General features: G+C 38.6%; 1 protein-coding gene across 1 annotated transcript in view; it reads left to right on the top strand.

Moving 5' to 3' along the window:
• Positions 1–11,594, top strand: part of Gap43 (growth associated protein 43) — a 95,658-nt gene extending 84,064 nt beyond the window's left edge. Inside the window, exon 3 of the mRNA XM_052740702.1 lies at positions 10,917–11,594. Coding sequence (XP_052596662.1) covers positions 10,917–11,002 — 86 coding nt within the window. The 3' untranslated portion in view covers positions 11,003–11,594. The remainder of the gene's footprint in view (positions 1–10,916) is intronic.
• Positions 11,595–12,358: the final 764 nt, after the last annotated feature.

The following is a 12,358-nucleotide window of genomic DNA, read 5'->3' as shown; positions in this document are numbered from 1 at the left end:
TCTTCATGTCTGTAAATTTATTATTCCTCATTTATGAAAATATGAAAAAGCATGGAATGTAATTATTGAGTTGTTTTATCCCAAGCTCCTAAATACAATACTTGGCAAACACTGGACAATGTTCTCTTTTAGAGCGAGCACATGACTAAAACATGAAGTGCATTGTGAAGGACTTTAAATCAACACATTTAGTTCTTATACCAACCCTGTGAGAGAGGTACCAACATTACTGCCAATTACAGATAAGGAAAATGAAGCTACAAGAGGTTAAGTAAGTTACCCAAAGCTATAGTAAAATTTCACAGCAGGGGATTAGTGCAGTCTGGCTCAAGGATTATCCCATAACCACTGCTCTAGGCCATTTAAGAACAGTTATGCTTAAAATATCTATCTTTTAGAAACTTTCTTGCATATCTCAATAACGATTAGTAAAATTAATAATTAAGAAATTAAAATTAGCAAAGAAATGGAGGATGTCTTCCATGGCCATGAACTCTGGTTTTTTGGGAATCATTTTGTAACCCCAATTTGAAAGTTGTAGTTTCATTATAGGTCCCAGTCTGAGGTTATTGAAGTTTTATTTGCATTTAAAAAGCATTTGTGGATTTTCCTCTGTTTTTATCAGTTGCAGTATTTTGTGAGCAGAGATATCGAGCATGATGGTAGGACTTGGAGACAATACAGATGTACACTATTTTTAAGGCGTGTTTTAAAGATTGAGATTCATAAGCTAATCAAATAAAAAAAACTTGCCTTTGTGGAGTATAAATTTGTGTAACTATATCCCTGGGGGGGAAAAAGACTTTAGCTTATGATCAGCGGAAGAAAAAAAGACACCACAAACCAGCATATAATGCAAGGACTACAGTTTCCACATGAAAGAAAGAGTGATTAATTCTCCCTAGAGTAGTTTAGAAATGGGAAACACAATTGAGCCGGGTCATGAGAGCTGGTGAGCATAAATTCAAATGACTCAACTTTGAGTGTTTTCTGTATACATTAAATAAAGTACCAGCTACTCAGCCTTCCAATCACACCCATTCTTGGTGAAAAGGATAGCTTTGGATCAGAGCCTGGGAACAGAATTTTTGTGTAACTAAAGTATTAGTGGCACCCTCTAAGGAAATAATAATTGAAGAGAGTAGGGCTGAAGAAGATGGGCAAAGATGAAAGTTGAGAAGTGTGGTCTTGTCTCATCCCTCAAAGAACTCTGAAAAAGAGAATGCACCACAACACAAAAGTAGGGGATCCAGAGAGACAGGACCCTTCTGGTACCTGAGATAGAGGTGACTCCCAGTTTGCATTGATAGGTCAAGGAGGCAGGTGTAGGTTGTGGCCAGCCAAACCTGCAGCAACTGGGAGATGGGAGTCAGTAAGGCAAGTTTTGCACAGGTCACAAATAGCACAGTTACAATGTGCAATAACCCCCTGACAGGCACAGATAAGGATCCAGAGATGAAGAGTATATTTGAATGGCAAATGAGGGAAAAGGTAACATTGGGAAAGGTTTTTTCTTTCTTTTTTTTTTGTTATGGCAAGCTATTTGCAAAATCAAAACTAGATATGTGTTTTACTCGTTCTCAAAAGAATATTGAAGTGTGTATATGTAAGTGTGTGTGTGTGTGTGTGTGTGTGTGTGTGTGTGTGTGTGTGTGTGTTATTCTCCTGTTATTTTTTAAAAAACAAAGAAATTTTAAGGTGGTAAGGCAAACTGGGCCAATATTACAGTGATCACTTGCAGTCTGCTTATATAGTAAACTCAGTAGGATCTGCAATAGAAAGCAAAGATGGAACTTACTTAGGCTTCTAGAAGTCTCTGATGAAGCTTGGACATGTTCACCTGTCTTGTCAGGTGAACATGTCCAAGCTTCATCAGAGACTTTAACTTTTAGAAAGAGAGGTAAGTCTACACACACACACACACACACACACACACACACACACACACACGCAATACAATTAAAATCATTTAATTTTATTTATTTATTGCATCTTATGCCAGAAATTACTGACAGCTACTAGACTAGTCATGTCAGTTTTAATTGTCGCTCTTTCTGCATGTCAGTAATAGGAGGAGATGGGATATTGATTTTTGCTGATTGTGTAGGCCGACTGTGTAGATACAGTTTAAGGAGTTTCTAAAACAAGTTGACCCATTCTTCTTTGGCTCTTGTCTTTAATCTTTGGGTCTATTTTCCTTTCAAATAAAAACACCAGCTTTTCTTTCACTGACTAGAGAGCCTATAATCCCTGCTAGCGTCTCTAGCAATGATTTCCCTTGGGTAATAATCTTCCTTTTACGAGTGTCTGCTTTTGTATGTATAGCTCTTCACAAGACGCATATTGTTTTCAGCCAGAGATATAGAAGTGTTGTGAGGGGGGTCTCATTTTATCCAGAAAAGTAAAGAGAAAAATAATTTTTTCTTTCTTTGGGAAATTTTTTTTGTCTTAGAATGAGAATTACAGAATCCATAAGTTGGACTAAAGTCAAAGAAACCTTAAACCCCTAGTTGGTTAACTATTCAACAGACTACATGCAGTCCCCTTTACGTTTTGTGAAGTATTATAAAATATCTTTTCACAACTGCCACACAATCTTCAGTGAGGGGGGCAGGCAAATTGTCCATATTATTGTTTCTAGATTAGAAAACTGAAGCAAAGAAAGGAAATATAATTTGTCTGAGCTTGTACAACTAGTTGGTGGAAGAGTCAGGATAAATGGTAGAGTTGCTTAGTTCTGAAACTCGCAGGGTAGTAGAGAACATGTGGATGTCGTGTTTTGGAGTATCACTAAGACCCCAAGGCAGCTGCCTCTGACATTTCTTCTTAATTAAATTATTTGTTATTATTTGAAAAATGTAAGTGAATAATGGATAATTTTCTCTCTCAAAGGCTCAGAAAACAAGGGACAAGGGTGAAGGTGTAATTTAGATCATTAACTTGACATCAAAAACTATGTGTACAGGCTCAGTATTTTAATATAATTTAAAATATGAAACAAAGTGACGACAAAGGAAAATTTGGGTCCCAGTGACAACCAAAAGCCAGTTTAGGCTCCAGACTGACATCTGGTGTACAGCTCAAGAAAAAGACCATGTGAGTCACAAAAAGTGCCATATGTGAGTAAGCTGCTAAGTACTCCTTATTGCTTTCCTCTGAGCTTTTGAGGTTACGATGATGCTTAATATTCAAGAAAGATGAAAATAAAACGGGAAAGGGAAGTGCACCCCAGCCCAGTGGTGATTGGTAGAATAATTGTGGGCATGGCCCCAGGATGATAGCAGATTCTATTTAATCAATGTTGACAAGGCTGGGGAGAGCTGGGCAGGTCCCAAGAGGTAATGTTTTACTCGGAAATCCACTCAACCTAATTTCAGTAATGTAGGGCTGTGGAGGGACCTGGAGAAGAGCCAAGAAACGGGGCCATTAGAGCTCCATGTGGGCGACGGCAGCTGGGAACACCGCCATCCCTCCAGCAGCACTGAAACCAGACTGCCTGGATGGGCACGCAAGCAGCCGCTGCTGCATATGGTCTTGGTGTTTGCTCGTCAACAGAAGGAAGGCACAGACATACTATTCTCACCCTTTCGAGGAAATGAATGAAAACCATCAAAGGCAAGAACTGCTTCCAGATTTACTTTCAGCAGGGATAGGAGAGTCAGGTCGATATACAACTTGAAGGACCACGGTGAAATTGTTCACTCAAATCTCCTTTGTAGTTTTGTCATTTATGACTACTATGCAAATAGACACAGAAATATTTTTACATATTTATTGTTCTTTTAATGTGACTTTGATCTTTTTTTTAAGAATGATAGTCACGGAGTTAAGGGTCACTGAGTTAAGCTCAGTGACAGAGCACTTGCCTAGCATGCTTAGCATGTACAAGGCTCTGGGTTCAATAACCAGCACAGGAAAAAGTGATGTGGGGAGAGAATGGTAGTTATGGGTCACATGATGTAGAAAAAACTACGAAGGACTTCCATTTTTCTAAATGTATGAGATTGTTCAAGAACATTCGACTTTGCAAGTTCAAGAGAAGTAGCTCAAGAGAAATGATGGTGAATTCTGCCAAGTTATTCTTTTCTTTACCTCTTTCTCCAATGAGCAGCACCTCATTCTAGAAACTACTAGCATATACAATCCCAGAAGACAGACACTCTTGATTTGTGTTTCATTGTAATCACTGTCTACTCCTAACTCATAGAATAGTATGTAGCTCAGTTCTTTCATCAGATACATTAATGAATGGATGAACACACTTTCCGTCATTTTGAAGTGTCTTTCAACTTTGACAGATGAATAATATATGACTTTATTGTCTATGATATTGGCTTTCTCTTTTTAAGTTAACACATAAATAAATGATAAAATTAAAAGAGGCTTCCTGCAAGCATAATGATTTCTAAGAGGTCTTTGGGCTTAGAAAAGCAAGATTTTGCAAAGCCTAAAATGCTGCTGAGGCAAGTTACAACTACTTGTTAAATATTAAAATCATCTGTCTAAGTTGTCTCAATCTTTTTTTTATAACTAGGTGGCATTCATGTGACTTAGATTATTGCATAAAGAAAGTAGTTTTTTTTTCTTAATGAAAGCCACTAAAACACATTTCTAGTCCTCATAAGGGGACCACATTTTGGGAGCTGATTTTGATGTGATGAAAACCAACTTGGGGACACATCATCTGTCCACATGATACCCCCACACACACATACACATTTATATGTATATATTGTCCAAGTATTTTAGCTTGCCTGATTTATAAAAAAAAAAAATACTGAAATTTGGTGGCTTTTCAGAAACAAAAATTTACTTCTTCCTCCTTTGGCAGCTGGTAAGTTTTAAATCGAGTCTACAATTCAATCACTTTGTCAAGTGAAGGTCTGAGGTCTTAAAGATCTAACATCCTCACTGTGTCTTCACATAGCAGAAGGAACCAGTGAGTGCTCAATGGTCCATTTTTAAAGAACTTTCTGACAAGTCACATGTGCTCCCTCCTCATGGTCTAATCATTGGCTAAAGACTCCATCTCTTATTATTCACACCAGGGATCAAGATTTCCACATAAGAATTTGCAAGAATACAAACATCCAGACCATAGTGCCATGATTCTTTTTCCTATACTATCTTAACCAAACATCAATATTAATATTAATTTTTTGTGCTTAATGTGATTAAAAGTAGCATCCAGAGCTAAATGACCAAGAAAATTGTGTTCTACTCTTTATCTTATAGGATTTCTTCTTTGCTTCAGTATCCCATGTCAGACTCACACTGCCATCTCTGAGCCCTGTTACCTCTGCTCCCTTGTTTGATGTTACTGGGCACTGAAAAATGTGACTTTAGTCCTTTAGTTTCCTCAGTCTCTTAAGTAACAATTGTTGCAGAGGGAGAGTGCATGAGGAATGTAGTTATTTATGCTAACTGGACTGTGGCTATTGGAGTGACCAGCTGGCCTCAGCCATTCATGTCTTTCACACTCACCACCAGGATCAAAGTTTTTTTGTTTTTGTTTTTTTTTTTTTTTGCTTAAAATACCAAAGATTACATAGTAACTCATCTCTAGCATTTGCAAATTACATAATTAGCACCAGAATGTGCCAAAGCCCGCTTTTGTATCACTAAACACTAATGAGGCTTCTTCCTACCATTTTGAGCCATTTTTAGCAAGTCCAACTTCTAGATTTTATTGACAATGAGACTGTATAACAATGGACTTGTGTCTGTCATTGTTCCCACTGAGTCCATCCATACTGATTGGGCTAAGGGGAGAGCAGAGGATGTGATATCAAGGGGAAGGTTTAAACAGGCCCTATGACAGGCTGAGGTAAGCTGCCACTTACCATCCATGTGTACAACTTTATATAAATTATTTACTCTTTTGCCTCAGATTCCCCAGATGTAACATAAGGTTGTTAGAGTAGCTGCAAGGATGAAAATGAAACAATATGAATCTGCTTACAACTGTTCTGAGCATTGACAACAGCTTAGAAATACTAGTTTAGGCAAAATACCTTACACAAAGGGTCAGGATGCCATAATTTACTTCCAGGCACAAAGACTGAAGAAAACACAAAATTGTAGATCTACAACTGCATGGCCAGTGTGATTTATTATCTGTAAGACTTGTTTATGGTTGGCATCGGTGCCGATGAAAACCCATTAATCAACCAGAGACATTCTTTCTTGCATACAGGTTCAAATGGACCTACTCTAACTCACAGATATCCTAACAAATTCCCTTCCACTTGGTCTTAAAATCCTTCACAGGCTGCATTTAGTGTCCATTAAAGTAGATGCTTTTAGAACAGGTATAACCCCACATCAGACTATGGTTTCTTTCATTTGTATGTATAGTTTTCTTTAGTAGTAGTATGGGTTCTTCATCTTAGCTGGCCTCACTTTGTAGTTGTTAGAGATGAAGAGACTGGCATTTTCCAGTGTTTCTTCCCTCCATGCTTGCTTGCTTTCTTCCTCCCTCCCTTTCTTTCTTTCTTACTTCCTTTCTTTCTTTTCTTCCTTCCTTCCTTCCTTCCTTCTTTTCTTTCTTATTTATTTATTTTGCATAATTTATTAGGGGCCTATCAAAACTTCACTGAACACCCTGACTTGATACACATTACTTTCTTGAAGCAGTCAGCTCATCATCTCAAATGAAAATGACCTTTCTGCTCAATGTTCAGACAGAAAAGTTACTCATGTTTCATGCAAAGTAAGGTAGACACAGAATTAATTGTATGTGTTCCTCTGAATTAAGTTTCAGCTAAATGACTGACATTTCATTTGAATCTCATCAATGGTCATTTTCTGGTATTTATATTCAGGAGCCTTAAAGAAAATCTTAGTTTTATAGGGAAGCAAAAACTTCTAGACTCTAGCTACTAGTTTTCTGTTGCTGGCTCTGCAGCTGGAGTCCTACTGTCTCTGATCCCAGGGGACAGCGGGGGGGGGGGGGGGGGGGGGGGGCGTAGGCAAGAAGATGTAGAATCAACAACACAGATTCTGGGAGTTGTAAAGCAAATTCTCCTTTACTAAACCAAGGGCTGAGGTTTATATATGTGGATTTTTGGCAGGCTCTGCTCCTAACTACTGTGGCATTTCTTGGTTGGCTCTGAGGCTGCTTGTCATCCTTTCCATTTTGGAGTTTATGGGTCGGGTTTCCTCTGACCAAGTGCTCTCTGCACATGTCACAGCTCTTTGTTTGCTTAAGGCATGGCCCAGTGCTTTCAGCCTTACCCACCTCAGTTTTCAGTTGGTAAAACAGGTATTCCTCTGACCTCTGCAGCTCAAGCTTGTTACCCTGATATAAAACAAGTGGAAGACCTGAGCTTTAGTCCTGGCTTAGCTCTCAGCAAACCATATGACTTAAGGAACATCTCTTTATGTACTTCAATTTCCTTATCAAAGAAACAAAGATACATATTCATTATTTCACTCAAAAATCATTGAGGGCTTTTCCTGTATTGTTTGTGCTCAACATTAGGGATTCAAAATAGAACAAAAGTAGATATTGTTGACCCTAAGGAGTTTATATCTAAGCTGTTTTGTTAAAGGTCCCCTTTGTTGATCACACTCTATAGCTATAAATATTTCTTTGTGTTAAATAAATGTGATGAAATATTTCAATTTGGATGGGATATTTATTATTGTTTTCACTGTCTCCCCAACACAGAATATTTACCACACTGCAGATGTGTATCACATCAGTTAAGTAGACAACAATTATATATATGATAATTTGAAGTATCAGTAGAAAATTTGTAAGTCTCAAAGCTGCCTTCATAGAGAACTGCCAACAATGACTTTGTGTCATAATAAACAACTTTTTAAAAGTGTTCATCTTTGTGCTAGGCCCAGGCAAAGAAAGCCAGGAGAAAGTGTTAGAACTGAAGAAGATTTAACTTGGTTCCACCCCAACAAAGAACAGAAGCATCTCTGCTTTTCAGAACCAATGGGAATCTTTGACTTCTGTTTATTCTCTTAGAATTTCCTTCCTTTATATTCCACAAGCATAAAATCCTTCTCATTTTACCCAGCATACAACCTCTTTTCTCTTGAGTTTCATAATTTTCCTCAAATCATATATATTGTAGTTCCCAAAGTTTTATTTCAGTAGGAGAGATTTGAAGTGTTCTCCTGCTTCAACAACTGACCCTTCCATTTGCTGCTGGGTCATTTGAATCCTGCTTCTGTAGTTTTAAAAGGGCTCTAAAATTGTTTTGTGGAGCCAATAGAGATATTAAACCACTTTTGGCATACTCTTAATATCCAAAGGTTTGATCAGTGCTAGGCTCCACATGAATCCTCCAAAAGAATTCTAGATTGCTACACAAGAACCTTGGTCACCTAAGTCATTGCACTCTTTTCTTCTGGATTACACCAAAAGTTCATAATCTTTGAGGAATACTGGCACATACAATATTATTTTGACAAGATTGTGTTTGTTTTATCCAAAAATATGAATGGAGACAATTTTTTCAAAGTCAATAGTTGTCACTTGGAAAGCTGTCTGGTTGAAGACTCTAAGTAACCACTGTGTTGCAGAAGTAACCCACCCTGAATTGTGAGTCCTACAAAGCCAGTAAGACTTTAAAGTTTCAGGTATAAGTGAGCCATTATAAGATGAAACTATTGCTCATATCTGCTTACATTATTTACCAGATAAGAATGGCTCGATTATAGAAACCATGTACATTTTCAAGGACATTTTTTAGATATATTTACAAAGAAGGATTTCCAAAGGTATGTCTGATAGTGGTGGTCTTATTTAAATGTAAATATCCATCTATAAGTGAACGCCATCTATAAGTGGACTTGAAAGACACATACATTTTTATAATTCTTCTAATGGCCTGCTAAGTGGGGTCCATTTTGCTAACCTCAGCATCTCCTTCCAATAACAATCCATTTTATTTAACATTGCTCGTTTAATCTCCTTAAAGCAAATCTGTTAGACTTTTTTTTTTTTTTTTGCTTTAGTGTTTTCAAAGCCTACTCATTGCCTTCTCATTAAATACAAATCTGCCAGGCTAATAAGATCCCACTGGCTCCAGTTTATCTGTCTAAGGAAAACTGGCAGCAAGTAGGTATGAAGAGAGGAAAGCAATAATAAAAGCTACATTTTAAAGGGCATAGGTGTCTTTAACATCAGAAAGTGTGGAGAAAAAAATGCTAGCACAGTAGCCTTAGGGCTTTTGTCCTTAAGTTGGCTTATAAAATTGACTCATGATTGGCAGCTGTGAAGAGTTCTCACACTCCCCTATTTGATAAGAGTGATAACAGAGTGTAAACAGGGGACTTTATTATTGGTGAAAAGCTGGAATAGCTACCCACTACACTTTATGTTAAACAACTGTTTTCATTCTGGGAGTCTGGCTTCATTTTATGCTAAGCAGTGGGCGCTTATGTGACCAGTTCCCAGTGTACATCAGAACTCGTAGGCTTGAGTGGGCATCCCTAATAGATGCTGTCTTACATGTGTTCTCACAATTCATGGCTGGAAGGATTAAGCATATTCTTCACACTCCATGGGGAGAAGACTCACAGTTCCTTGTGTCTGTTCCCCCATTTTTGCCCCAGGCAGTCTTCTCCTCCACTACTTATTTTGTTTTGTGTCCTTCAACTATCATAAATTACAGCCACGAAGAGTTGTATTACAGCCATGGCTGAGTCTATAAGGCCTCTCTGAAAAATCACTGGACTTAGGGGTAGTCTTGGTATGGGCCATAAGATATGCCATTAGTTGGCACCAAGTAATTTTAGGGACAATGGATTCTATTGAGACAGGCTGGCATATTAGTAAAATGTCTGACAGCACATAATCAGTTGATGAAATTATCTAGGGAAAGCTTTGGAGTTGGGGGAATTAACCTTCATAAAGTTAAATCTACCTTGCTAAGCAAAGCAATGCTCACTTCATGGGTCTGTGTATTCCCTTGGAATGCACTTAGCTATAAGAGACAGTGAACCATCACAGTCGTTTAAAGTGGTTGGTTGTTTAGCTCCCTCAATGATGATAGAAAGGTGTTCAAGTGTGGTACACTCCATGCAATGGTGAATTTTCTTTCTGTTCCACCATATTTACTATACAAATTGTGTCTTTGTGGTCATAAGATAGGTGTTATAATTCCAGGTACTTTTTGGTGCTCCATGTATTGGGAAAAGGAAGCCACAAAGGGCAAAACCAACTCCACCCTCCCAAGGGAATCTTCCTCTTCCTAATCAAACTGCAATTTTTAGTCTGGCTCCCAAAGAGGAGTAATTTATTTCATGTAATTTATTTTCCAAACTTCACATTATTAGAAACAAATGGTAATATAAATTGGAACAGATGCTCAATGAGCCATATGATTTATCTGCCAGAATTATTCTGACACTAAGCAACAGAAAAACAGATTATTGTGGATGCCTCGATTGTAAGGTTAAAAACCAGTGATGGGCAGGAGATGTGGGTCAGTGGGTGAAGGTGCTCATCACCAAGCCAGACAATCTGAATTCAATCCCAGGAACCCACACAGTGGGAGGAGAGAACTGACTTTTTCCTGCAAGTAGTCCTCTGACCTAAATAACACACACACGTGCACGAATGAACACATATATGCGCACACATGCGCACACATGCGTGCACACACACACACACACACACACACACACACACACACACACACTAAAGAAATGTAATATCTACCGAGTAACAATTTGTCCTTCACTTCCTTGTGTGTTACTGAGCAGCCTCCTAGATTAAAAGCTTCTGGTCTGGGAAATTGGAACACTGAGATATTACTCATCACATTACCGCAATCTCTTCTGCAATGACTTGAAAAGAAGAAATAATGCATTGTACCATTGAACAAATTCATGAGACAGAATACTAACTAACGCTCCTCTCCCTCTCCCCATCTTGTTTCCTTTCTCAGAAGCTGTAGATGAAGCCAAACCTAAGGAAAGTGCCCGACAGGATGAGGGTAAAGAAGACCCCGAGGCTGGCCAAGAACATGCCTGAACTTTAAGAAATGGCTTTCCATGTTGCTCCCACCTGAACCCTGTTTCTCCCGCCCTTTCTCTGCTCCACTCTGAAGTTTCCTCTCCTGTTCTGCTCACGCGTGTGAGCCTGTCCTCTCCTACCTACTAGCCCTCTCTCTCTGTGTGGCAAACATTTAAAAAAAAAAAAAAAGCAGGAAAGATCCCAAGTCCAACAGTGTGGCTTAAACATTTTGTTTCTTGGTGTTGTTAATGCGAGTTTTTGGTAATGATGATGCAGTCATCTTGGGAAATTCTTGCACTGTACCCCAGTTTTTTGATCTGGTGCGTGTGGCCCTGTGGGAGTCCACTTTCCTCTCTATTCTCTCTCTGTTTCAAGTGTGTGTGCGTGTGCAATGTTCCGTTCTGAGGAGTCCAAAATATTAAGTGAATTCAAAACCACTTCTGTTTCCTCATTTTCAATGTGATGGAATGAACAAAAAGGATAAAATAAAAAAAAATCAAAAACCCGGTTTGTTTTAAAAATAAATAAAGCAAATGTGCCAATTAGCGTAACTTGAGGCTGTGAGGCTCCTTTTTCAATCTGAATATTAATAAATCATGAGAGTAATCAAGTTGGGTGTCTCTGTGTTTCTTTTCCACATCCCTTTGGTCGCTCTGTTCCAACATACTGGACTCTAGTTCATCTTCTCCCTGAGCTCTTACACTACCTCCAACAGCCCTGATGAGGGAAGCACCGGCCAGGACCAATGGCTGCAATCCTGCTGAGACAGTTGGGTACCACAAAAGCTCAAAAGCTTGCTAGGGGTGCTGTGACAAAGAACCACAGTTGTTGTGACTTAAGCAACAGGCATTCATCATCTCACAGTAGTGAAAACTAGACGTCTGAAATCAAGATGTTGGCAGTGTTGATTCTTTCTGGGGCCAATTAAAATGGTGTGTTACAGGCTCCTCACCATGGCTTAGTCTAGAAGGCTATCTTTCCCCCGCATTTCTTCAGGTCTTCCCTCTGTGCACATCTTAGTGTCCAAGTTTTTCTCATATTGGAGGGAGTAGAGGTTAGGACTTCAACACAGGAATTTGTGGGAGAGGCACAAAGTTCAATCCATGGAAATCCTAAGGTTTACTCTTACTAAAATAACTTCAAGTACATTCATGATCCAGAAGTTTGGTTTATTGGAGGGAAGGTACTCTAGGTTTCACTAAGTTAAATATCACAGAGATGCTCATATCTCTCAGAAACTCTTAAGGCTTTTGTTTAGATGATTTATTTTAACATGAATATTGAGCCATTCTGTTCTATCTTTTCCCCCCTCAGATTATGAATGTCTATCTCCACACAAAGCAGGTAAATAGTTATAACCATTGAACCAGCTGA

Source organism: Peromyscus californicus, unplaced genomic scaffold (genome assembly GCF_007827085.1).
Source record: "Peromyscus californicus insignis strain IS unplaced genomic scaffold, ASM782708v3 Scaffold_16__1_contigs__length_79575227, whole genome shotgun sequence".
Taxonomy (NCBI): domain Eukaryota; kingdom Metazoa; phylum Chordata; class Mammalia; order Rodentia; family Cricetidae; genus Peromyscus; species Peromyscus californicus.
The sequence above is the reverse complement of the archived record's forward strand: the minus strand, read 5'-3'. Positions and strand labels throughout refer to the sequence as shown.